This window comes from Diospyros lotus, chromosome 6, assembly GCF_014633365.1.
Source record: "Diospyros lotus cultivar Yz01 chromosome 6, ASM1463336v1, whole genome shotgun sequence".
Taxonomy (NCBI): domain Eukaryota; kingdom Viridiplantae; phylum Streptophyta; class Magnoliopsida; order Ericales; family Ebenaceae; genus Diospyros; species Diospyros lotus.
This window is the reverse complement of record NC_068343.1, coordinates 18470105-18496341: the sequence shown is the minus strand read 5'-3', so window position 1 is coordinate 18496341 and position 26237 is coordinate 18470105. Positions and strand designations below refer to the sequence as shown.

At 38.8% G+C, this 26237-nt stretch overlaps 1 protein-coding gene across 1 annotated transcript in view; it reads left to right on the top strand.

Moving 5' to 3' along the window:
* The window catches only part of LOC127804824 (ABC transporter D family member 1), an 88339-nt gene that overhangs the window by 45140 nt on the left and 16962 nt on the right, over positions 1-26237 (top strand). Inside the window, exons 15-20 of the mRNA XM_052341854.1 lie at positions 3528-3618; positions 3987-4111; positions 4267-4416; positions 4513-4585; positions 23614-23794; positions 23889-24047. Coding sequence (XP_052197814.1) covers positions 3528-3618; positions 3987-4111; positions 4267-4416; positions 4513-4585; positions 23614-23794; positions 23889-24047 — 779 coding nt within the window. The remainder of the gene's footprint in view (positions 1-3527; positions 3619-3986; positions 4112-4266; positions 4417-4512; positions 4586-23613; positions 23795-23888; positions 24048-26237) is intronic.

Here is a 26237-nt window from a genome sequence, read left to right as displayed (position 1 = left end):
ACCCAATCGAGCATGCCACTGCTGGCATGTCTTATTGTACTGAACTAAACTAACATTAGGAGATAGTCCATGACTAAATGGAAGCTGTGGTTTACAACAATTGGAAGAAAATTCAGTACATTTGTTCATAGATGACGAAGTAGCAGTAGTTGTAAAAGACACTGGATGAGAAGATTTGATAGATTGCTCAGGGATGCTGGCAGCTTGACCAAGAGCAGGAACCAGCTGATAAAGACCATCCCTAAGTTGTCCTTGAAGTAGCACACGACCTGTATTCTTGTCCTTAATCAAACACACATTGGAATGAAATTCAGCAATCACATTGTGATCATCAGTAAGTTGTGATACACTGATTAAACTTTTCTTCATATGAGGAACATGAAGAACTCTAGGTAATGTGATAATAGAAAAAAGGCTTAGTGTTAGTATATAGATGTCCAAGACCAACATTAGATATAGACAATTGCTTACCATTTCCAACAGAGACCTTGTCTCCTCCATTGTAAGGAGAATGCAATGTCAGGTTATTGAGATTTGAAGTGATATGATTTGTGGCTCCAAAATCCACAAACCATGAATGATCAGGCAATGGTGGGGGAGACAAATTTTCTGGAGGCTAAGAAAAATGGCTATACGAGGTGACTCCTTGAGAAGAACCTATATCAGTCATGTAGGGCTCATTAGAATCAGAAAAGGTAGCTACATATGCCCTAGAATCAGCAGCTGGAAACCTTTGAAAATTCTGAGAATTCTGAAACGAATTTTGAAAACTTTGACCACCAGCATTTCTCTAAATTTTTTTGTCAAATCTATGATAGCATTTATCAACAAAGTGCCCTGGTTTTCCACACAATTAACAATAGATCCTTCTATTTGATCTACCACGACCTCTTCCACCTCTATATCCTCCTCCTCTTTGTCCAAAACCTCCTCTAGTATTATTACCATTTTGTGACGCAACTAAAGTCATGTTTACATTAACAGGAGTATTCATAACTGACTCAAAATTCACCATAGACTGTGCAGCAGTATTTTTAGAATGTAATCTCTGCTCATGCATTAACAACAACTACTGCACTTTTTCTAAGTCTATTTCATCCATTTGATAGGTGATCAAGCTTACAACTGTCTCATACTCATGATCTAATCCATTTAGGATTGCAAATAACAAATCTTTATCACTCAAGGATTCACCAATAGCAGCCAATGAATGACCAATCGTCTTACTTTTCAGTATGTAATCATTAATGGACATAGAATTCTTCTTAACAAACCTTAATTGCTGCTTTAATTGAAAAGATTTTGCTATAGTTTGGCGAGAATATAAACTCTCAGGAGCAGACCATACCTCGGTAGATGATTCACATTGAATCACTTGCGCAAGTACCTCCTTGTTAATGGTGGAGAACAATCAGCCAAGTAGCAATTGGTCTGATCGCATCCAATTCATATAATCTACATTAATCACTGGAGCATTACTATCACCAGCCAGATCTAACACATGTTTAGGAGGAGGTGACTTGTTAAAAAACGGCACAAGTCGAAGGCACGAATCGTTGCAAGAATTTGTGCCTTCCAAAAGATATAGTTACTTGAGTCTAGCTTGATAGGTATGAAGCTAAACGCCTTTGCTACAGACGAGAAATCCAACTGCGAAGATGAGGATAACGAAGTGGAAGAAGGTATCGGAAGTGAGGAAGAAGAATCCTGATCCAGATTCGAAGCCATTGACGCAAGTCGTAGGCTCTGATACCATGTAACGATGAATAGGTTTAGAGAAATCTAGGGCACAAGAGAAAATAGAGAAATGATCTTCAAAGAAGAATACGAATACAATTTCCAGCACCTTACAACGAAGCTCACTGAGCTTATATACAAAAGCGCTTAACTACTATAACAACAAACTAACCGCCTAAGCTATATAACACATAACATAATAACAACTAATTATTCTAACAGAAATAGGGGCTCAAGCTCAAGTAATCTCTTCAACACCTTAGGCCTTAAACCATCAATTCCCTTTGTTTAACCTTGACTTGGCCTTCACTCCCTATAGTCGATCTCATAATAGAATATCAACATGGTAGTCAATCTCTCACGATCACTCTCTTGGAATATCAAACTCATAGTCAACTGCATCATGCCACAATTGATGTCTAGAACATTTTTGTTTTAGAATAGTTGACTAATCATAGAACTATACTATCCTCAATCCACTCCCCCTTACATGGTCTATACCTAGACCATTGTATTTCAAGATTCTCACCCGTGGTTGACTACTTCCTTCAATAATTGATCTTTAGGTTCTCTGGATTTTCATAGTCAACCCTGCAGTCAACTATTGGTTCCATAGTCAAACTCCTAGGCTTTATGGAATCACATAGTCAACCATGCAATCAACTACTCACCTCAACTATAACTCATTATCACTTCACTGCTTCATTTACTCGATCCAATCTTGACTCTTATGGCCCCATTAGTCCCTTTGGTTATTTTGAGGTTGTTTCATCATCCTTTGGGCATGTTATACTCAATTATTAAATGGCCTTCTTGGCTTACTTCTCGCACTCCCAATCATGTTCATCTCACACGCCACCGCATCCTAAACATACTCAACCAATCATCACTACCATGCATCATATCCAAACATAAATTTGCATTAATGTGAAGTACCCAAAACCTCAAAATACATGATTTTGTCTTGGCCTTGCTCTAGGTCTTACATACAAAGTGGATCAACCAACACATATGTAAAACCAATGTTCACAACTCCCATAAAACATGTTATTAAACATTGTAGCTTATCAAAATAACAATATCAATGCATGCTACAAGGGTAGCTGTACATCCTCATGTAGGGCTAGCCTTTAAGCATCTCGAGCTTAGACTTAAGCATTTGAGCCATCCATGGAATGTAAATCATGCAAGAATGCGCTACAATAGCCTAGCAAGATAACGTGCACATAAGACAAAGGGGAGCACCATGCTTAGTCCATCCCATGGATGACAAGCCATTCCTAGGCTGCCCAGACGGTCTTAAGTCCAATCTGCCAGGACTCACACATGCCTTGGCTTTAGGCCTCAATTAATGAAAATTAGTTATGACATGGCAGTATATTTGAAAAGGGCAATTAATTAAAGGGTGAAAATTTTGCCTGAAGTATGGGAGGTTAGTAGGATCAGTGTAAGGGGAAAATTGGTATATTTATACGTATTCTACATGTCCTATGCAGGTGTTTGTATGGTTGCACTATGGACAGCCATATGGAAGAGAGAGAGAGCCCCGGGGGGGGGGGGGGGGGGGGGGGTTGGGTTGGGTTTGCATGCACGCCTCCATAAATGGGTTTAGGTTTTGGGTTGACTTATGCAATGAATTATTTCTAAGAGCTACTTGTCTAGAAATTAATGGAAAAATTCCTAAGTTATTAAGATTTCTTCAATAATGGTAATGGTTGGGCATCTTTTACATAATGAATGGCTCATCGCTTGGTATTTTGATTAATATTTTGGCTTTTCTTACTCCATAGGCACTTGACAGCCAGGCTTGCCCTTGGATGGAGGATTCGTTTGACACAACATTTACTGAAATACTACTTGAGAAATAATGCATATTACAAGGTAACCAAATAGGATTCCCACTCTTATTTTGACAGGTTTCTCTTGTTTAACTCAGACTTCTATTATTCTTTTGCTTAAGCTAGTTGTTCATTTTTCTTATAATACGCTACTATGAAATTTATGGTTCTTATTTCTTAATCAACCTCTCTCATGCTTTACAAAATGCTTTTCAAGTGCATAGGTATCTATAATGTTCTCTAATGCTTTTCTTAATCAACTTCTCTGCAAAATGCTGTCATTGCATAAGTATCCATAATGTTCTCTAATTTTCATTAAAAACTTTTGGTTCTGCTTCGGGTGAATGTTGTGTAAATGATAATCTGGAAGTCTAGAACTGTTGCCAAATCATTTGAAAATATCACTTGTAGGTTTTTTACATGTCAAGAACAAATATTGATGCTGATCAAAGAATAACTCAAGATCTTGAGAAGTTGGCCCATGACTTGTCGGGACTAGTTACTGGAATGGTGAAGCCATCTGTTGACATTTTATGGTGAGTACGCAGTTTTTACTAATTTTCTTCCCTTTTATTTTGTGGGGGAGGGGTATTTGGAACATGTTGGCTTGGCTGCTTTGCAAGATATCGATATGGGGAAATAAGAATGCCTTCTCTTCACCAATAATCTTAAGCACTGCTGCAATTTTAAGGTTCACATGGAGAATGAAGCTGTTGACCGGACGGAGGGGAGTTGCCATTTTATATGCTTATATGTTACTGGGCCTGGGCTTTTTAAGGAGTGTTGCTCCTGATTTTGGTGACCTGGCAAATCAACAACAACAACTTGAAGGAACCTTTAGGTCATTCTACTTTATTATTTAATGCTACTTTTTATTCTTCTTGTTTATATATTGCTGCAAACATCCATCTGAGCTATTATGTGGGGCATTAATTAGGTTCATGCATGAGAGATTGCGCACCCATGCAGAATCTGTTGCTTTCTTTGGTGGTGGTGCTCGAGAAAAAGCGGTAGGTTTCTTAGACTTTACAATTATATATTTCAAATTTGGGTTTCAAAATGCAATGTTTGTGAGTTACTGCATTTGTTTTTAGATATTGCTTGACCTTTTTCTCTAAGTTTTCGTAAATACTGTACACTGTTGTGCTCATGTTTGTGGCCACCATCATTGGACAGTGGTGAATTTTTGTGAATATGATGAATTTCCTATGGATCCCTTAGATGATGTACCTAATGCATTTGCATTGCCTAAGCTTTAGTCCTTGTTTTAGAAATCAATGGACCTCAAAGGAAGGGAAATAAATGATAATCTATTCATTAGTAGGTCACTTACCTAGGTAATTGTGTATCTTGCAACGTAGAAGTAGATATGTGTGTAAGCTTATGGTTAGAAGCACTGTTCATAGAAATCAGTATTGAGCATATTTGCATTATCGTAATTGTTAGAATTATTAGTATAATTGTATATATTGTATTTATTATATGTGTGTTTTATTTGTAATTAGATTAAGCCTATAGGTTAAGTCTGTAGGTGTTTAAGAGTCGTTATGCCTATTATAAATAATAAGTTAAGAGAGGTTAATCTCTTAGGTTTTTTTCTCATAAAAAATTATTTTCTCACATGGTATCAGAGCCACCGATGAGAAAAACCTTAGTCGTTGATGTGTATCTTTTTCCAACGACCTTTAAACCCTAATTGTCACTGTCACCGTCATTGCCCATACCAGAACCCCGTTGTCCGGCCACCACTTGCTAACACCGCCACCACCCTAGTGTTCGTCGCCATCAAATCGACCGACTGCCAAAGACTCTCTGTTACTGAACCACCCACGCGCTGCTGCCACGCGCTACCTCCACCTCCATGCGTCGGCGCATCCGCTAGTCAATTCTCTCCGGCTTCTCCAGATCTGATCCCTGACGACCCCTTAAGCTATTTCTGGTATCAAAGTCCTCGTCATGTCTGATCTAAGCGACGCAATTTCTGTCGGTGCTACTCCCGCTCCAGCATCTGTTGCCCCTACTGCCTCTCAATCCTTTATTGTCTTCAATTTTGGGACAACCAATATTATTACTGTCAAATTGATAGAGTCCGCCAATTATCTCTCATGGGCAGCCTCTGTCAAAATGTGGTTCAAAGGGCAAGGCCAAGTGAATCATCTTACCACAAAGGCTAAAAGTGTACCAGAAACTAATCGGGCTAGATGGGAACAGGTCGATGCCCAGTTATGTAGCCTCCCATGGCAGTCTATTGATCCGTCCATCATGTAGCTCTTTCGCTCCTTTGAAACTTGTGTTGATGTGTGGAAGGAAGTTGAAGATTGTTATACAAACGACATCCAACGTTTGTACACTGTGGTCTCTAATATCAAGAATCTCAACCAGGAGTCGTCCATGGAATCTTATCTGGGGCAGGTTCGGGCTCTCATGCAAGAATTTGATGCTCTTCTTCCTCTTACTACGACCTGCACCGAACAGATTGATCAACGAAAGAAGTTTGTTATGGTTATTTCTCTCTCTAGCCTGAAACCAGAGTTTGATGCCATCAGGTATCAAATCTTGACCAGCTCCGCTAGTCCTACCATGAAGGACTCTTTTAAAAAGTTGTTGAATATGACAAGTGTGCATGGTATGTTCTCTTCTTCTCATGTTGTTCTTCCAGTCGAATCTTTAGCTCTTGTGTCTCAGGCTTCTATCGTATGAGGAAATAAATGACGCAATAATAGTCGCCCATGTCCATAGTGTACCTTTTGTAAGAAACTGAGTCATCTTGAGAACAAATACTGGAAGAAACATGGTCGGCCAGCTGCTCCACCTGCATCATCTACTAGTGTAACTCATGTATTTCAGAGCAATCCCAGTTCTGCTCAATCTCCACCAGCTTTGCAATTGGTACCTATGTCTGCAAATGAGTATGATGCTTTTCTGAAGTTTTAGGCCACCCAGCAGTCTCATCCTAGTAATCCTGTTGCTTGTGTTGCTCAAGGCTTATCTGTTGGTTCTTGGATTAAAGATTTTGGCGCCACTGACCATATATGGTAATTAACTTCTTTTCTCCTCACTTACCTATTCTGATATTTTGCTTACTGTTACCCTGGCTGATGGTACCAAAACTACAATTAAAGGAATTGACCAAATCACACCCACCTCATCTTTCTTATTAAATTTTGTTTTATATGTTCCTGATAGTCCTTTTAATTTGATTTCAATTAGCTAACTCACCAAAACCCTTAACTGTTCTATTATCTTTACTCCTACCTCTGTTTATGTTTAGGACTAGGGTATGGGGCACACGATTGGCGTCGGGCGGGAGTCACAGGGTTACTATCATTTTGTTGTGCCTAGTTCGCTAGTAGCTTGTACCAGTGCCGCTTTCCCAGATCTTCTCCACTATCGTCTCAGTCATCTCAGCCTCTCTAAGCTGAAAAAATTAGTTCCTAGTTTTTCGTCACTGTCTATGTTTAATTGTGAATCGTGTCAATGTGGTAAACACGCTCGTAATTCTTTTTTCTCATCAGGTCAATAATAGGGCTAAGGCTCCCTTTTCCTTTGTGCACTCTAATGTATGGGGGCCTAGTCACATCAATTCTACTCTTGGTTTTTCATATTTCATTACTTTCATTGATGACTTTTTTCATTGCACTTGGTTGTTTCTTATGCAGAGTCGGTTCGAGTTGTTTTCTATCTTTCAGACATTTACTGTTGAAATAAAAACACAGTTTGGAGTTTCTATACGTGTCTTACATAGTGATAATGCCCCTGAGTATTTTTTTTATTAATTTACTACCTTTATGACTGCTAATGGCATCCTGCATCAATCCTCCTGTCCTTGCACACCTCAACAAAATGGTATTGTTGAGCGTAAGAATCGCCATCTTATTGAGACTGCACAAACACTCCTTTTAGATGTCAATCTTCCCACCAAATTTTGGGAAGATGTTCTAACTGCATGGTATCTAATCAATCGCATGTCATGTTCAGCGTTACAAGACCAAATTCCTTATTCCCTTTTGTTCCCTACACAATCGCTTTATTATGTTCCTCTTCGTGTTTTTGGATATATCTATTTTGTGCATTCTTTTTCACTTGGACAGGATAAGCTTGCTGCAAAATCTCTCAAGTGTACCTTCCTCGTTCTTTTTTGTTCCCGGTTGTAGAAAGGCTATAAGTGTTACTCTCCTGAGCTGAATCGCTATCTTATGTCTGCTGATGTCACATTCTTTGAGCAATAGTCTTTCTTTTCGGTTGCTCAGTCTGATTCACATAATCTTCACCAGGTTTTGCATGTTCCTTTTTCTTTTCTTCCGCTATCCTCATCGGGTCTGTCTGTCTCCTTTGTGGCGTCTACCCTATCATTTTTCGGTCCACCTTCCATGACTCCTCCACTTCTTACATATAATCGTCATCCTCATCCCGCTACCAACACCAGCATTCCTCCAGCCCAAGACTATCCTGACTCGCTCTCTTCGTCTGTGGTCCCTCCTGCCCCGGATCCTGAGCCCGAAAATCTCCCTGTTGTTCTTTGCAAAGGTACACAGTCTACTTGTAATCCCCATCCTATTTGTAACTTTTTATGCTATGACTGTTTGTCTCCTTCTTATAGTGCCTTTGTTTCGAGTCTTTCTGTTAGGCCCCCGGTTTTGCATACTTACTATAGGCGTCACAAGCATCCGAAGGGAGTTGAGGGTACAGCTGGAGGAAGCACCAATCAGCAGGTGCGCTAAGGGGTAGGATAGATATTTGGCTGGTTTGTGTAACAAACCAGCAGACACGCCTGCATAACCAAATACGGTTATGCAGGAGAGAGAAGGGAATAACAGTTTATAAAAGGGGTAGGAAGAGAGTGAGAAAGGTGTGAAGAATTTGGAGTGATTGTAGGAGAGTTCTGGGCCTCTCGAACGCCTAGTTGCTGCTGTTCTTACTTTCATTTTCTTGTAATTCCAATTCTGAAATACAATTCAATCCATTTCATCCATTGGAGATCCTTCCTATCGGTTGGATCACATCACTTTTCTCTGTTTTTATTCCTAAAACCACAGGTGAAGCTCTATCTCATCTTGGTTGGCACCAGGCTATGTTAGATGAGATTGACGCCTTACATTCGAATGGTACTTGGGATTTGGTGCCTTTACCACAAGGAAAGACTCTCGTTGGTTGCCAGTGGGTATTCACTCCCAAAGTGGGTCTTGATGGATAGATGGAAAGTCTTAAGGCTCGCTTGGTTGCCAAAGGTTTTATATAGATCTATGGGCTGGATTACAGTGATACCTTCACTCATGTTGCGAAGATGGCCTCTATTCGCCTCTTTCCCTATTTGGCTGCCACGCGTCATTGGCCACTCTATCAGCTCAATATTAAAAATGTCTTTCTTCATGGTGATTTGCAGGAGGAGATATATATGGAGCAACCACCTGGTTTTGTTGCTCAAGGGGAGTCCAATGTAGTCTGCAAAATAACAAAATCTCTCTATGGTCTGAAATAATCTCCACGGGCGTGGTTTGACAAGTTTAGCACTGTGGTTTAAGCCTTTGGTCTCACTCGAAGCGAAGCTGATCATTCGGTTTTCTATCGACATTCTTCTTCCTTATGTATCTACCTTGTTTATTTAGATGACATTGTTATCACAGGGAGTGATCAGGTCGGAATACAAAAACTGAAGGAACATCTACATCAGCACTTTCAAACCAAAGACCTAGGCCAACTTTGATATTTTTGGGGTATTGAAGTTGTTCAATCAGGAGATGGTATCTCAATTTCTCAGAGGAAGTATGCCCTTGACATTTTAGAAGAAACTGGTTTGGTGAACTGCAAACCAGTTGACACCCCAATGGATCCGAATGTCTGACTCTTATCGGGACAAGGGGAGCTTTATTCAAATCCTATAAGGTATAGGAGACTGGTAGGCAAGTTGAATTATCTCACAGTCACTCGTCCCGACATTTCTTTTGCTATGAGTGTAGTTAGTTAGTTCCTTAGTTCTCCATGTGATTCTCACTGAGATGCTATTATCCAGATTTTGAGATATATCAAAAGAGCGTCAAGTAAAGGGTAACTCTATGAGAATAAGGGATACACAAATATTTATTGTTATGCAGATGCAGATTGGACATGATCTCCTTCTAATCATCAGTCAATCTCTTGATATTGTGTTCTTATGGGAGAAAATCTGGTTTTTTGGAAAAGTAAGAAACATAATGTAGTAGCTAGATCTAGTGCAGAGGCAAAGTATCGGCCTATGGCTAATACAACCTGTGAGCTCATGGCTAATACAACTTGTGAGCTCATCTAACTTAAACAACTCCTGCAAGAACTCAAGTTTTGTTAAGTGTCCCCTATGAAGCTTGTTTGTGATAATTAGACTGCCTTACACATTGCTTCCAATCTAGTGTTCCATGAGCGTATTAAGCATATTAAAATCGACTACCACTTTATTAGAGAAAAGCTGGTTGAATGTATTATTGTTACAGAGTTTGTTAACTCCAATGATCAACTTGCAGATGTCTTCACCAAGTCTCTAAAGGGTCCTCGAGTTGAATATATTTGTAACAAACTTAGTGCATATGATATTTATGCTCCAGCTTGAGGGGCAGTGTTAGAATTATTAGTATAATTGTATATATTGTAATTATTGTGTGTGTGTTTTATTTGTAATTAGATTAAGCCCATAGGTGTTTAAAGCCCGTTATGCCTATTATAAATAACAAACTTAGTCTCTAAAGGGTCCTCGAGTGGAATATATTTGTAACAAACTTAGTACATATGATATCTATGCTGCAGCTTGAGGGGGAGTATTAGAATTATTAGTATAATTGTATATATTGTAATTATTATGTGTGTGTGTTTTATTTGTAATTAGATTAAGTCCATGGGTTAAGCTCGTAGATGTTTAAGTCCCGTTATGCCTATTATAAATAACAAGTTAAGAGAGGCTAATCTCTTAAGTTTTTCTATCATAAAAAATTATTTTCTCTCAGTAATGAAGTGATATCTATACTTTAATTCTACTTCAGAAAAGCAACCTAAACAATACCTCTAGTTGTCTTAATGTGCAATGATACATACTCCCAAAGTTGCATCAATCTTTTCCATTTTAAAGGAGTGAATTATGGTAACATACAATTCTTTAAGGTTGGTGGAGAATTTGCTTTGAATGGTACCCAAGTACAATTATCAGTTGGTTTCAGACTAGAATATACATATTAGTTAAGGCTGTTATTCACTTGTTTAAGTTTATTTACATATTTCTTCAACAATTTCCTTTTCTTTTATGTTTTGCATGAATGACAAGCATGTGGAAATACTCTCACAAAGCTGATGTTAAAACACTATACTAGAATTATTAGTATAATTGTACATATTTTGTGTGTTTTATTTGTAATTATTAGGGTTTGTAATCGGTCATAGGTTAAGCCCCGTAGATTAAGGTCCGTTATGTTTATTATAAATAGTAAGTTAAGAGAGTCTAATCTCTTAGATTTTTCTCTCCTAACTATTTTCTCACATGGTACCAGAGCAACCATTAAGAAAAACCCAAGCCACCACTATGTATCTTTTTTAGCTGATGCGGTCACCAATCAAGACTCGGCCCAAGGCCGACCTAGCCATACCGGAACAGTATCACTAGAATAGTAGCGTCAGAATAGTAATTTAATACTTCATATGTTTTAAGATTCTACTTGATTTAGGATTCTACTTCATGTTTTTACTTGATTTAGGATTCTACTTCATATTTGATTAGGGTTTTATTTTTATTAAGATTTTAGTTAACTTTTACTTAGGATTTATTTCTTTTAGGATTTTAGTTGGATTTTGTTTACAAATATTAGATGGATTTGAATTAGCCAAATACTATAAATATGCCTAGGATCTAAAGTTTGTAACCAAGTTTTTCTTAATCAAATTTCAGCAACCTATTTAGATTTTCTTAGCAAAACAGTCTTGTTTTTGCGTCTTCTTGAAAGCCAAACTTCGACCATTGAAGTTTGTTCTTTCAGGGGTTTATTTTGGTGTATTTTTTTCACACACGTGCTACACGCTACGTCAGGTGGTATCAGAGCGGTTCATCAACCAATCAGATGGCCAATCTTGAAGGTAACAATAACAACTAGCCTCGTGATGGTGATCGGGGGCTGCCCGCGGTTTGGAGAGCAATCGAAGAACAATAAGAAATAACACGTACAATGGAGTAGCAATTGGAGCGAATCCGCAACCAATTGGGCGTTTTACAACGAGTTAAGGATAATCGGAACCGGACTAATGGCGTGAATCAAGCCGACTACGTTAAACCGGGAATATCAGCCATTAATCCTATTCTCATTAATCCTAGAAGACCAATGATGGATGGTAGCGACGCTGGGGATGATCTTGGTCGTATGATAGCCAACCCTAGTGGTAAAGGGGTTAGCAGGAATGCACAGTGTAATGATCCGCTCTCACTTACGGGCGCCACTGGTAAATAATCGACCGGATTACTCACCCAACGAACTACAACTGAAGGGTTGGACTATGTTTCAACAGGAAACGCCCTAGGTGAGAACTAGGCTTCGTCATTCCCTTCACTCCACTCAGGAATCAGTCCCAACTCAAATAAGAAAACACAACGGACCGAGACTCGAAACCCGAGTGAGCTTCACCTCTCTTCAGCTCGCCTCATAGCAAGCCAAAGGTGACCCAGGCACAAAACTAGCAAACAAACACTTCGCTGAGTATTGGGGATTTATGAGAACATACCTCGCTGATCTTTACTCGGTCCGAACTTGGCTTCAACAACTAAAGCCACAAATACATCACGCAGACTTACAATTATCTATCACACTGTTATGATTACAACAACTAGATACATCTAGGGCTTAGTGACGCTTACATTCAAACACATGAATACATATTAGAAAATATAGGAGAATACACATCCACACATCTCGGGCAACGATGCTAGTTGCCACGACGGTCTCCCGACACCATCCCTGCTTGCTTTTGGTCTTGCATCATCTACAACATGAGGTAAAACCTCATGAGTCATAAAGACTCAGTAAGGGTGCGATGCATGTAAATATAAGTATAACCATGCTTATGTATGCCAAATGCATGCAAATGAGGGTAGGCCCACTCGTCTTCACAACCCACCAAGGTTTGAGGCATCAACCTATGAGCCTCCACCACACTAGTCCTCCATATAGCCACAAGTCCACTAGATCTCGCATCACGGAAGTGTTGACCACTACATGCAAATGCAACATAAAAACATTATCAAACATATTTACCAACTTACAAGGCCACCTCCACATGGGGCTATCCTTTACCTGGCTCAAAGCCTCATCTCTGTCTCGGCACGAATTCCAAGCTGAACTTCAAGTTCCTCTAGGATCACTGCCTTCCCAGACGAACCTAGAGGCAAACACACAGAAACCCAACCATACATCAGACATTAACCGATGCCTTTGCTTTTGCTCACACCACAAAAAAATCACTCATCAACACTATCTCTAAACAACCCCAACTACGACATAAACCGGTCATCAATAATTTTTCAAACAACCCCACCTAAGGGTTCAATCCAACAACTTCTCACATAAAGCATTAACTTGAAAAGAAATTAGTAATTTTACCTTTATTCATTTTTGGAGGAGAAATTCCAGAAAATGCTCATATCGGCGCTACCTCCTTGACCTCAAATCTTGCGCCCAAATCTCATTCTCGGGCCTCCAGCCCGCTCCTCAAGCCCCAAGATAATTTCTAGAACTTTCCCCAAATTTTTGGGAATTTTTCTAGATTTTCTATCATTTTTCCTCCAATTTCTCCCTTATTTCTTTTAATTTTTTTTTCTTTTTTCTATTTTTTCTTTTCTTCCTCTCCTGTTCACCGTCTTCTCCATTTCTCCTCTCCCATGGCTGCTTCTTCCCCGCCCATACAGGGCCACGCCTGCTGCTGCGCACGGCCGCCCACCAGCCACCGCTGCTGGCCTTCGCTACCATCACCTTCGACCAATGGCCGACCGCCTCTGACCGCCGCCTCGCTCGCTGCCAGCGTCCTTCTCCCCTACGTGTAGCTGCCATGGCCGATTGGCGAAGCTCCTTACCACCTTGACGTGGCCGCCCGCTGGTTCTCCAGTCGCCTTCGCCCCCCCCATTGGCCGGCCATCGTTGCTTCCAACCTTGCCTCGAGCTCCAGCAACAGCGGTCATGGCCACGGTTTCTTCAAGTCGTCGCTGCTTTTCTCCGTCGACCACGAAAGCCATGGCCGGTTGGCCTTCAAGCTCTCTCTCACACTCTCTCTCGCGCCCGAGCTCTCTCATCCATGCTCTCTAGCTCTCGGCTATGCTCTTCTCGGCCATTTAAAAATGGCCGAGAAAATACATAGGAAGCTTCCTCTCACGCGGGAATACATATACACATATATATATATTTACAATTTTAATCCCTTTATTTTTAGATAATTACTCTAAGGGAACATATTAATTACATTTGGGGATTTTTATAATAACACTTGGGCCCTCTCAAGGTTTTAATTGATTACCCTCAAGCCACTAAAACCTTAATTCTCCAAAATTAAAAATTGGCTTTTACTCGGAATTACCGATTTCGTACCTGCGCTTGCACGGGACCTTTATTCCACCCAAAAACACTTAAGGGTTGCCTTATTCTCAAAATCGAACCACTCCTAGGGTTCAATACCATGTAATACCGGGTATTACACGCAGCAACACAACCATTGGGGAAACGATGAGTATAAACTAAAGAATGGCTTTTCGATTAGTTTGGAGCTTGATTTTGAAGATTATGTTGTCCCAGCAACCTCAACGTTTGCACACTCAGGTGATTTATGCTGCTAACATGACAGAAACTCCAAGGTTATTGACTCATACTAGGGTATTTTCTAGTCTCGAGAGCTCAGGCATTGCTTCGCAACCCAATGATAGTGGCGTTTCTTTTGATCGGCTTGTGATTGTAAAGGAGGTGGAGGTCATGGTAGCAAATCTTCTATAGCTTATTCAAGCTTTGGCATGGTTGAATCAAAGGCAATAGGAACATATTCACCTTCGCGATTGCAAAAACAAGATGGTCACATGGGTCTCTTTGTGGATAGGGGTGTTGGATCTCTCAAGCTAGTTAACTCAGGTAGTGCAACTGCTTTTGATATTAATCTGAAATTAGATTCCGAAACTAAGAATGTTGTAACAATTGCTGCTATAGCTAATCAAGTCCTTAGACCAAAGGAGGATTCAAGCATCAATATTTTAAGTGATGGAGAGACTACTAGTAGTCATGGAATAAGCCTTTATTCAAAACAGTTGCAAGAGAATGCTTCTCCAGATAAGAAAAATCTACAGATGAATTCGGAAGCTGTTGAGGAGTCAAAATCAAGAAAGCTTATAAAACGAGAAGGACATGTGATAAGATCTACCAGATTAGAGAAGCGCTTAAAATGGAATGTTTAATGTCCTCAATCTAACAGTAATAATACAATGGAGGCAGAGGGCAACAAACATGGCGATGGTTGGATCCATGCTAATGAAGATAAGGCTAAGAGGGGGAGGAATGTCTTTGCTCATGTTCTCTTAGCAGAAAAGTTCAAGCGGTTCAAGAAGATGCCAACCAAAAGTTGCACAAATAAGAAGTACAAAGCAACAGCTGATAAGCATAGGAAGCATAAGATATTTGAGATTGGAGATGAAGTCATGATATTCTTGAAGAAGGAACGAATTCCAGCAGGACAACAAAACAAACTCAAGCCAAAGAAGTATGATCCTTACAAGATTATAAAGAAAATAAATGATAATGCTTATGTTGTGGATTTGCCTAATCATATGGGTATTTCCAAACATTTAATGTGGCTAATCTCTCTTTGTACTTACCAGATGTGGATTTGTCCTACCCGGATCAAAATTCGATGTCAAATTTTTTCTCAAGTGGAGGTGAATGATGCGGTCACTAATCAAGACTTAGCCCAAGACCGACCCAACCATACCGGAACAATATCACTAGAATAGTAGCGTCAGAATAGTATTTTAATACTTCATATGTTTTAAGATTCTACTTGATTTAGGATTCTACTTCATGTTTGATTAGGGTTTTATTTTTATTAAGATTCTAGTTAACTTTTATTTAGGATTTATTTCTATTTGCAGATGACATAGTGTTGGTGGATGAAACAAAAGAAGGAGTGAACACTAAGCTTGAGTTGTGGAGAAACAATTTAGAATCTAAGGGATTTAAATTAAGTAGAAAGAAAACAGAATATATGGAATGCAAATTTAGTAAAAATGCAAGAGTGGATGATGTTATAATAAAATTAGAAGACCAAATCTTACAAAGAAAAGACCATTTTCGATATTTGGGATCAGTGATTCAAAAAGATGGAGAAATCCACGAGAATGTCGCACATAGAATTAAGGCAGGTTGGCTAAAATGGAGAAATGCATCGGGGGTGTTATGTGATGATAAAATCCTATTAAAATTGAAAGGAAAATTTTATAGGACAGCTATAAGACCAGTCTTGCTGTATGGCTCAGAATGTTGGGCAGTCAAATACCAGCATGAACAAAAGACGAGTGTAGCGGAGATGAGGATGTTAAGATGGATGTGCGGACATACAAGAAAGGATAAAATTAGAAATGAAGTTATTCGTAATAAGGTAGGAGTAGTGCTAATCGAGGAGAAGATGAGAGAGACTAGACTAAGATGGTTTGGTCATGTGAGAAGGAGACTAAGAGACGCTCCTGTGAGGAGAGTTGATGAAATGGAACAATTAGTCACAAAAAGAGGTAGAGGTAGACCCAAGAAGACTTTGGGAGAGACATTAAAATTTGATATGAAATATATGGATCTAAATGAGGATATGACAAAAGACAGAAATACATGGAAGTCTAGAATTCATGTAGCCGACCCCACATAGTGGGATAAAGGCTGGATATGTTGTTGTTGTTGTTGTTTTGTTTACAAATATTAGATGGATTTAGATTAGCCAAATACTATAAATATACCTAGAATCTAGAGTTTGTAATTAAGTTTTTTTCAATCAAATTTCAGCAACCTATTTGGGTTTTTTTAGCAAAACAGTCTTATTTTTGCGTCTTCTTGAAAGCCAAGCTTCGGCTTTTGAAATTTGTTATTTCAAGGGTTTTATTTTGGTGTGTTTTTTTCACACATGCGCTACACGCTGCATCACCAGTGGTTTCCAAACCCTAAAAAATCCTCTTTTTCTCTTTCTTTGCGACCACTGTTAAGGCCAAAACTCCACTGTCCGACCACCGGTTGCCAGCATCACTGCCACCATAGGGTTTGCCATTCTCAGATTGGTCAACCACTGAAGACCTATTTCCCTCAGAGTCGCCACGCACCACTCGATTTTTTTGGCTCGTTGCCACGCGCCAACATGTGCAACATCGGAATCTTGTCGCCTTCCCACAGAAACCTCAACAGAGCCTTCTAAACCAGTCCCCAGTGTCTGTTTTCTCAAAAACCATCCTGATCTGTGTGTATCAATTACACAATAGTTTTTTAAACACTGAAGTTTCAGTCTATTTACCTGAACCCCACCATGTCGTCCTTGAGTGATGCCAACTCTATTCTTGGTGTCTTGTTTGCATCTCAACCCTTCACCATTTATTATCACCTCTGACAAGTTGATAGGGTTTGCCAACTATCTCTCATGGGCAACTTCTGTCAAGATGTGGTTCAAGGGATAGGGACAAGCAGACCATCTCACCAAGAAGGTAGAGGATGTTGACATAGCCAACAAGGCTAATTGGGAACAGGTTGATGCTCAGTTGTGTAATATTTTATGGAATTCCATTGACTGATCTATTTTGCAGCTCTTTTGGCCATTTGAAACTTGTTATAAGGTTTGGAAGGAAGCCGCTGACTGTTATACCGACATTCAGCGTCTCTTTATTGTTATCTATGTTAGAGTTATGCCCCACAAGCCAATTATATTTACATGTAATTGATCATATTTTTCCATTGTGACTCTTTATCTTCAATCAATTATTATTGTAAGGCATTATGTTTTATTTGTCATTGATGGTTGACTTTATTATTTCCACTCTTGACAAACTCCATAGATCAAATAGGCTCATAGAATATGGTCGTGCATAGAGATGACGATCATGAAACATATTCCTTATAAGCCTTGATCTTAAATGTTCCTAGTCATAGAGTTATTAGGATTGGACACTAATAACTCGGATAGACTAGCATATATGATGCATGCTCAATTAGGAGAATGTCTTGTTTCATAGACATTGGTGTATGGACACTAGTGCATATATGTGGGTGCTTATTATAAGAATAAGTACACTGAACTGACCCGCTACAGAATTCCTAATGGTAATTGTTGATTGTCGAATTGGAATTTCTGTGTTGCAGTAGTGCAGATTGGTCCTTAGACTTGAGACATCATGGTAGTCTTATATCTGACTGGTTACGCTTTGGTTCTTTTTGGATTCCAATGGAGTCATTAACAAATTATCACTGGGCGTAACCTTATCACATATGAAGGCTTGTGAATGTCGAAATAGGATTCATCACTTATCGACAAGATGAGAAGATGTCCTATGTATTCCGATGATTTCATGACTAAGGAAATCCTTGGCCAAGGTGAGATGGAAATCGAAAGGTGTTTTAATTTCATCGAACAAGTCATAAATCTGGAATGAATACATAGTTATTGAATGACTAGGGTTTCGTCATAAAACCATACCCTAAATTCAATCGGGACATAGTTGATGAAAGGATTTTACTATACGGTAATTGCAATCGAAAAGGTTCATGTTTTTCATCGTTGGCTAGGCGTTCATGGCATGTTGCTAGACGTTAACCATGATATGTAGGGTTTTAGAATTAATATGATTAATTCTAAAACTATTAATTAAAGAGTTTAATTAAGAAGCCCGTGAGATGAGTTAATTATGAAACCCATAAGTTTAATTAAAAGAGTTTAATTATTCTAAGGAGTTGGGCCTTCATATAGCCCAATAGAATTGGCCCTACATCTAGCCCAATGGTGGACCTAAGGGGTCACACACTTGGGTCGAGTCCGTTCCACAAATTAAGAGAGAGATACGGCCCAATATGATTATGGGCCAGACCTAAATCGTTTAGGGTTTTTCCAAAGGCATAATTAGGGTTTTAACTCTATAAATAGGCCACTTAAGAAGCTGGAAAAAGAAGGAGAAATTCGGATCTCTCATTGGAGGCGCCTAGGGTTACTAGCATTACTCAAAGCGTTCGTGGAAACGGCCGATCGTGTGGACCGACTTGGAGGAGTTCGTGTTTGCGGCTCTACGGATCAATCAAGGCAGAATCATATCTTCACGGTTGCCCGGTTCCTAACAATCTACTCTATCAAGAACATCCAGCAAGGTCAATCTATGGAATCCTATTTGGGCTATATGTGTTCTCTCATGTAAGAGTTTGAAGCTCTTTTTCCATACGTTGCTTCTAAAGCAACTCAAGATTCTCAACGAGGAAAATTGTTCATGGTCCTTACTTTATCCAATCTCAAGCCCGAGTTCGAGGCTGTCCGCCATCAGATCTTGACTGGGTCCACTAACCCTACTATGAAAGATACATACAAAAGATTACTTAATATGGCTGACAGATCTTCCTCTATTAGTGCTTTTACAGGTACCCCTCTCAAGGCCTCTGCTCTTATATCTCAGACTTCAGGTGGTAATTAGGGCTGGTCCAGTAGCTGCTCTCGCCTTCAGTGCAACTTTTGCTAAAAAAGGGGCATGAGGAAGACAAGTGTTGGAAGAAGCATTTTAGACTACACAACCACTTTATTCTGTTCCCCTTCCTGTATTTAGATATATCTATTTTGTGCATTTTTTTTCACTTAGACAGGATAAACTTACAGCCAAATCTCTCGAATGTATCTTTCTTGGCTACTCCCAATTATAGAAAGGCTATAAGTGTTGTTCTCCTAAGATAAACCACTATCTGATGTTTGCTGATGCCACCTTTGAACGATAGTCTTTCTTCTCAGTTGCTGAGCCCGATTCACAGTCTTGATTAGGTATTGCCTATTCATTTCTCTTCTCTTCTACTGCGCTCTTCAGGTTCGTCTGTCTCCTCCTCTGTGGACCCTCCTCTACCATCTTCAGGTCCACATTCCACAGATCCTCCACTTCTGACATATCATCGTCATCCTCAGCCAGCTACTGACTCCAACATTCCTCCCGAATAGGATTCTCCTAACTCACTCTCTTCGTCAGTGGTTCCTCTTGCCACGGATCTTACGCTAGATAGCCTTCCTATTGCTCTCCACAAAGGTACATGGTCTACTCGTAATCCACACCCTTTTTATAATTTTTTGTGCTATGACCATTTGTCACCTGATTATAATGTCTTTGTTTCGAGTCTTTTCTCTATTTCTGTTCTTAAAACCACAAGTGAAGCCATGTTGCATCTTGGTTGGCGCTAGACTATTTAGATGAGATTGCAACCTTACATTCAAATGGTACTTGGGATTTTGTGCCTTTACTACCAGGAAAGACTCATGTTGGTTGTCGGTGGGTGTTCACCCCTAAAGTGGGCCCCGATGAACAGGTGGATCGTCTTAAGGCTTGCTTGGTTGCCAAAGGCTTTACACAGATTTATTGGCTGGATTATAGTGATATCTTCTCTCCTATTGCTAAGATGGTCTCTGTTCGCCTATTTCTTTCTATGGCAGCCATGCGTCATTAGCCTCTCTATCAGCTGGATATTAAAAAGGCCTTTCTCCATGGTGATTTATAGGAAGAGGTTTATATGGAGCAACCACTTGGTTTTATTGCTCAGGGGGTGTCCAATATAATCTGCAAACTCAAGAAGTCTTTTCTATGGTCTGAAACAATCTCCACGAGCGTGGTTCAGCATGTTCAACACTGTGATTCAAGCATTTGGTCTCACTTAGAGTGAAGTTAATCATTTGGTTTTCTATCAACACTTCTCTTCTTTATACATCTACCGTGTTGTTTATATAGATGACATTGTTATCACAAGGAGTGATCAGGTTAGCATACAGAAGCTGAAGGAACATCTACATTAACAATTTCAGACCAAAGACCTGGGTAGACTCCGATATTTCTTGGGTATTGAAGTTGCGCAATCAAGAGATGGTATCTCAATCTCTAAGAGGAAGTATGCACATGACATCTTAGAAGAAACTGGTATGGTAAACTGCAAATTGGTTGACACTCCAATTAACCTAAATGTCAAAACTCTTGCCAAGGCAAGGGGAGCTCTTTTCAGATCCTAGAAGGTATCGAAGACTGGTAGGCAAATTGAATTATCTCATAGTCCCTCGTCCTGACATTGTTTTTGTTGTAAGTGTAGTTAGTCAATTTCTCAATTCTCCATGTGAATCTCACTGGGATGTTGTCATCTGAATTCTAAGATACATCAAAAGAGCACCAGGTAAAGGGCTTATCCTGGGCTACTCTATGAGGATAAGGGACACACAGATATTTATTATTATGCAGATGCAGATTGGGCAGGATCTCCTTCTAATTGTAGGTTAACCTCTGGGTATTGTGTTCTTGTGGGAGGAAATCCAGTTTCTTAGAAAAGTAAGAAAGAAAATGTAGTAGCTAGATCCAGTATAAGGGCGGAGTGTCTATGGCTAATGCAACTTGTGAGCTTGTCTGGCTTAAGAAACTCCTATAAGAACTCAAGTTTTGTGAAGTGTCCTCTATGAAGTTTGTTTGTGATAATCAGTCTGTCGTACACATTGCTTCCAATCCAGTGTTTTATGAACGGACCAAGCATATTAAAATCAACTGTCACTTTATTAGAGATAAGTTGGTTTAAGATGTTATTGTTACAGAGTCCGTTAACTCCAATGATCAACCTGCAAATGTCTTCACCAAGTCCTCTAAAGGGTTCTCGAGTAGAATATATTTGTAACAAACTTGGTGCATATAATATCTATACTCTAGGTTGAGGGGAGTATTAAAATTATTAGTATAATTGTACATATTTTGTGTGTGTTTTATTTGTAATTATTAGGCCTTGTAATCTACTATAGGTGAAACCCATAGATTAAGGCTATTATGCTTATTATAAATATTAAGCTAAGAGAGTTTAATCTCTTAGATTTTTCTCTCCTAATTATTTTCTCACTCTCTCTCTTGTACCTAGCAAAAGAACAGAAAAACTCTCTTGCGAGCTTTTGTTAAAACATTTTCCGTTGGTTGGCATAATATATTGAAATTTGATTTGAAATGTTTCTTATTGATATTTGGCTGGAACCCAGTCCATTTTAAGTCATGGAGACTTACCACTGAGTGCCACATATGCTTGGTAGAAGGTTTCTTTCACTTTAATTCTCAATTAACATTTTTGGGCTGCAATTTCCAAATATAATCATTTGGTACTTGAATATTTAATCCCTGAACTTCTGTACTAAAAGTATCAGTTCTTACCAAATATTCCCTCAAGAGGAATCATGCTTGTGATCAGACCTATGGTTGCAGAGATGGGTGGAAAGTTTGCCTTTTGGGAACAAAGATAGATTAAGGCTCCATGTCTTATGGATTGATTAGGTTTGGACATTTTCTGAATGCCAAGGTAATTGGAATTAACTTTTAAGAAACTTTAGTACTGGAAGTTCTTGATAGCTAACACTTAGTGTTTTGTTTTCAAATAATGCCAAAATGGTAGGCACTAGGCACCATATTAGGGGTTATGGAAGAAGACACGGTACCCATAGAAATATTGTGAAATATGATCATCTTTAAGTTTGATGTACTCCGTATAATTGAAACTACATTACCACTAGTATTTTGAAGATACAAGTGAAGGGAAACATCTAGCAATTTGGGGCCCAAAGCAAAATTGTTTGTCTATAGTGAAGAAGCTAAGATAGTCCTTAATATACACACTTGCATTTTGGAAATTATCTGGTGTCTTGATTGTAAGCCTCCTTTTTCTTGCTTCAGGCATTGTTCTCCCTCTTTTTAAAATTACTGTGACATTATAGATATCATGCTGCTCATAGTAAAGACCACATATAAAATACCAATAGCATAACTTAACCAACATAAGAGCCATACTCTTTTATGTTTGGAAAACTGATGCTAAAACTATGCAGGAGTTGTCTCAAAATAACAAACAAGAGCTACATCCCAATCCTTTATCCCACCATGTGAAGTCGGCTGCCTGAATTCTATCTTTCTATTCATTTCTATGACCTTATCTTTTGTAAAGTCCATAGAGTTAATATCAAACCTAAGTGTCTCCGACCAAGTTTTCCTTGGTCTTCCCTTGTCTCTTAGGAAAAATACTTGTTCTATTTACTCCACTCTCCTCATTGGAGCATTTATTAGTCTTCTTCTCATATGATCAAACCATCATAATTGTGTCTCACACATCTTATCTTCAATAAGAGTCACGCCAACCTTATTACAAATAACCTCGATCCTCTACTTTTTTATTTTCTTATATGGCGGCACATCTATCTTAGCATCTTTATCTCTATTATGACCATATTTTGCACATGTTGGTACTTTACTGCCCAATATTCTAACTATGTTATAAAATCTTTTTAATTTTAATGGGCATGCTTGAGGAGGTTATAGGTTTTTTATTTATGGAGTTTAGACCTTTATTGAGGTAAAATCTTCAAATGCAGTAAATTTATGAGTATGGAACAAAAATAAAATTCATCCTAATTATATATTGCTGGAAGAAATAGCTATTTTTGGTCTTCTTCTCTTTTATGCTGAATGCTCTTATATTTTCATTATTATGAGTTTAATTGTATCTTTATGTTGCAGTAGTTGTGCCTTGTAAAGTCACTGCAAATTGACTATGTTAGAGGGCAGTGAATACTTGTGCTGTGTGCCATCTAACTCTTGTGCTTCTGGGTTTGTTCTGTAGACAGTTAATGACTGCCTGTTTACCTTATACCCTTAATAAGTCTCAAAGTCAAGAAAGACTTTTGGCTTTTGGATTTGCCATACACACCAAGTTCAGTACTGTGCATTGGCCTTTTTTTAGAGAATTCACCTTTCTCATAATGTAGCCTGAATCTTTATGGTGGTTCCTTTTGTGACAAGCAGATGGTTGAATCAAGATTTAGTGACCTTCTTAATCACTCTCAGTTACTTCTTAAGAAGAAATGGCTATTTGGTGTACTCGATGACTTTATCACAAAGCAACTTCCACATAATGTTACTTGGGGTTTGAGCTTGTTATATGCTATGGAACACAAGGGAGATAGGGCCTTGACTTCTACTCAAGGTGAGTTTAGGTGTGTAATATTGTTAATTGAAACTATAGTAGTGCCTTCCATACATAATGAAAGTTGCCTGTTTTGTACTATGTAATTTATCAGGTGAGCTGGCTCATGCACTGAGGTTCTTAGCATCTGTTGTAACTCAAAGCTTTATGGCTTTTGGTGATATTCTTGAACTGCATAGAAAGTTCCTTGAGCTATCCGGAGGTGTCAATCGAATTTTTGAACTGGAGGAGTTTTTGTCTGCTGTTCAAAGAGGTTTTTCTCTTTCCTCTTCCTTCTAAGTTTTTAGCGTGGATATTTCCAAAATCTTACTGTTTTGCAGTGGTTTGAGTTTCTTGATTCTTTAGAGATCTTTCTATGTTTTCCAAAAAGGTATTACCACTTGCACCAGAAGTCTTGTTTAGAAAAAAAGATCAATCTTTATGCTTCAATCTGGCCTTTTACTTATGTTGTAGGTCACCTGTATAATTGTTTAAAAACCTTATTTTTCTTTTAAGGATAAAAAAGCTACCTATGCTTGTGGCAACCTGTAATTTTGTGTGATACGGAACAACCAGAAAACAAAGAATGATTGAAGAAGAGCAAGAAGAAGAAGTAAAGCTGAGAGAGAGGAGAGAACTCAGTAGAGAAAATACGAACCTTATTCATATAATCAAAGGTGTAAATTTTCTGAAGACATCATACACCTATTTATAGGCAAAATCGAGTCTAAACTAAAACATAATTATGAAATTTGATCCTAACTATAGTAAAAGGTTAAACCAAAATATAGCAATCTAAAACATTAACAAAATATGACTCTAAAACCTAAGCAAGCTATGATAAATTGAAACAAAATAAGATAAATAAGGTCATCAATGTCAGAACTATCCTATTGTTTTCCTCCAGTAGGAGAAAACCTTGCCATCGAGATTGGCCAATCTACATTGCTCAATCACCCAACCATAGAGAAATTGTTTGGATGGCCTTCTATCGCCGCCTATGGTATGTACCCATGTCATTAGAGGCCGTGCACTTTCATCAGCATCGACTTGCCTGTGGTAGGAAGATTTCATTGTGATGTATACATAGATAGAGATGCCATACAGGTTGGGCCCATTTTGTGAGAGATGTCAAATTTTTAAGAGTTTCATATTATAATTTTCAAGTGTTAGTGTGTTACTGGAAAGAAATACTGAGAGGCTTGCTCATTTGAAATTTAGATATTTATATCTATTTAGTGACAAAATGTTGCTTTATTATTACATAATAACAACACAAAAAATTCATTCAAATTTGACCAAAAAAAAAAAAGCCCAAATTTAGTGAAAAATAAGGAGATTTAGTGAACCCAGCATGTGAAGAGTAAAAAAATAAAAAAAAATTGTACGAAAATACTTATTTTGATGGAACTTGCATGAAGAATATAATTATATGGAACTTCCTGAAACCTTAAAGGTGGCTCCTTTGGTCTTGGGGTTTGAAGTGTTCATTAGAATTAAATAAATGAAAATCGCAAACTTTATGTCAAAAAGGAAAAAAAACGGAAAAACAAATTTCAGGGGCAGAATATGAAGAGAAAAACCAGGGGTGTAGAGAGAAGAAACTAAAAAAAAAAAAAAAGAATCAATAAAACACAAATGAAAGCCAAAAGTGAAAGTATAGTCATAGGTAGTTCGCCTGCCTCTGGCAACACTGCCAGTGAAAGCAGGTCGTCAGAGGTAGTCCCATGCACCGGCTGATTGCTGGCACATGGGCCTGTCTGGTGGACTTCCAGCTACCATGTTCTTGCTTATTTCTCACAGTTTATGTGATTATGCTTTCTTATTGACTAGGAAAAAAAAAACATTATTCAATAACAAATCAAGCTAAAATCCCTCCTCAATCAAACAAAAAACCTAAACACACACACACATATGACTTAGACACAAAAGCGTGCACCTTAAGCCTCAGGCTGAGGCAAGCACCTCTGCACCTAGGCGGGTGCCTTGTGGAGGGCACCTCACTTCATCTGTGCAAAGGTGCGCTCTGCTGGGCCTTGTGCCTAGGACCTCCATAGGTGTGCTTTTGACAACTATGTGGCATCATGTTGGCTCCTGTATACCTCCAGTAAATCAGGCTTAAGTTGCTGTAATTCAACTGGGGTGATCCAGGTAGAATCAGAATTAGGGTGATCCTTCAATTATACTGAGAACCTCTGAACCTCTTCATCTTGGTGCAGAACTTATAGGTGAAGGCAATGCAGTATTATGTTTGGGAAATGGAGTGTGGAGTTTGGGTTGAGGAGGTTCAGTAGAAGAATCAATAAAAGGATTATCAGGTGGTCTGATGTGGCCTCTATGGGCAACAAGGTCCTCAACATTAAAAGTAGAGCTAAAACCAAAGTCAAGTGGTATCTCACTGACATATGAATTTGGTCCAACACTTTTTAAAATTTTGAGTAAATTACACTAATCACCCAAGGTA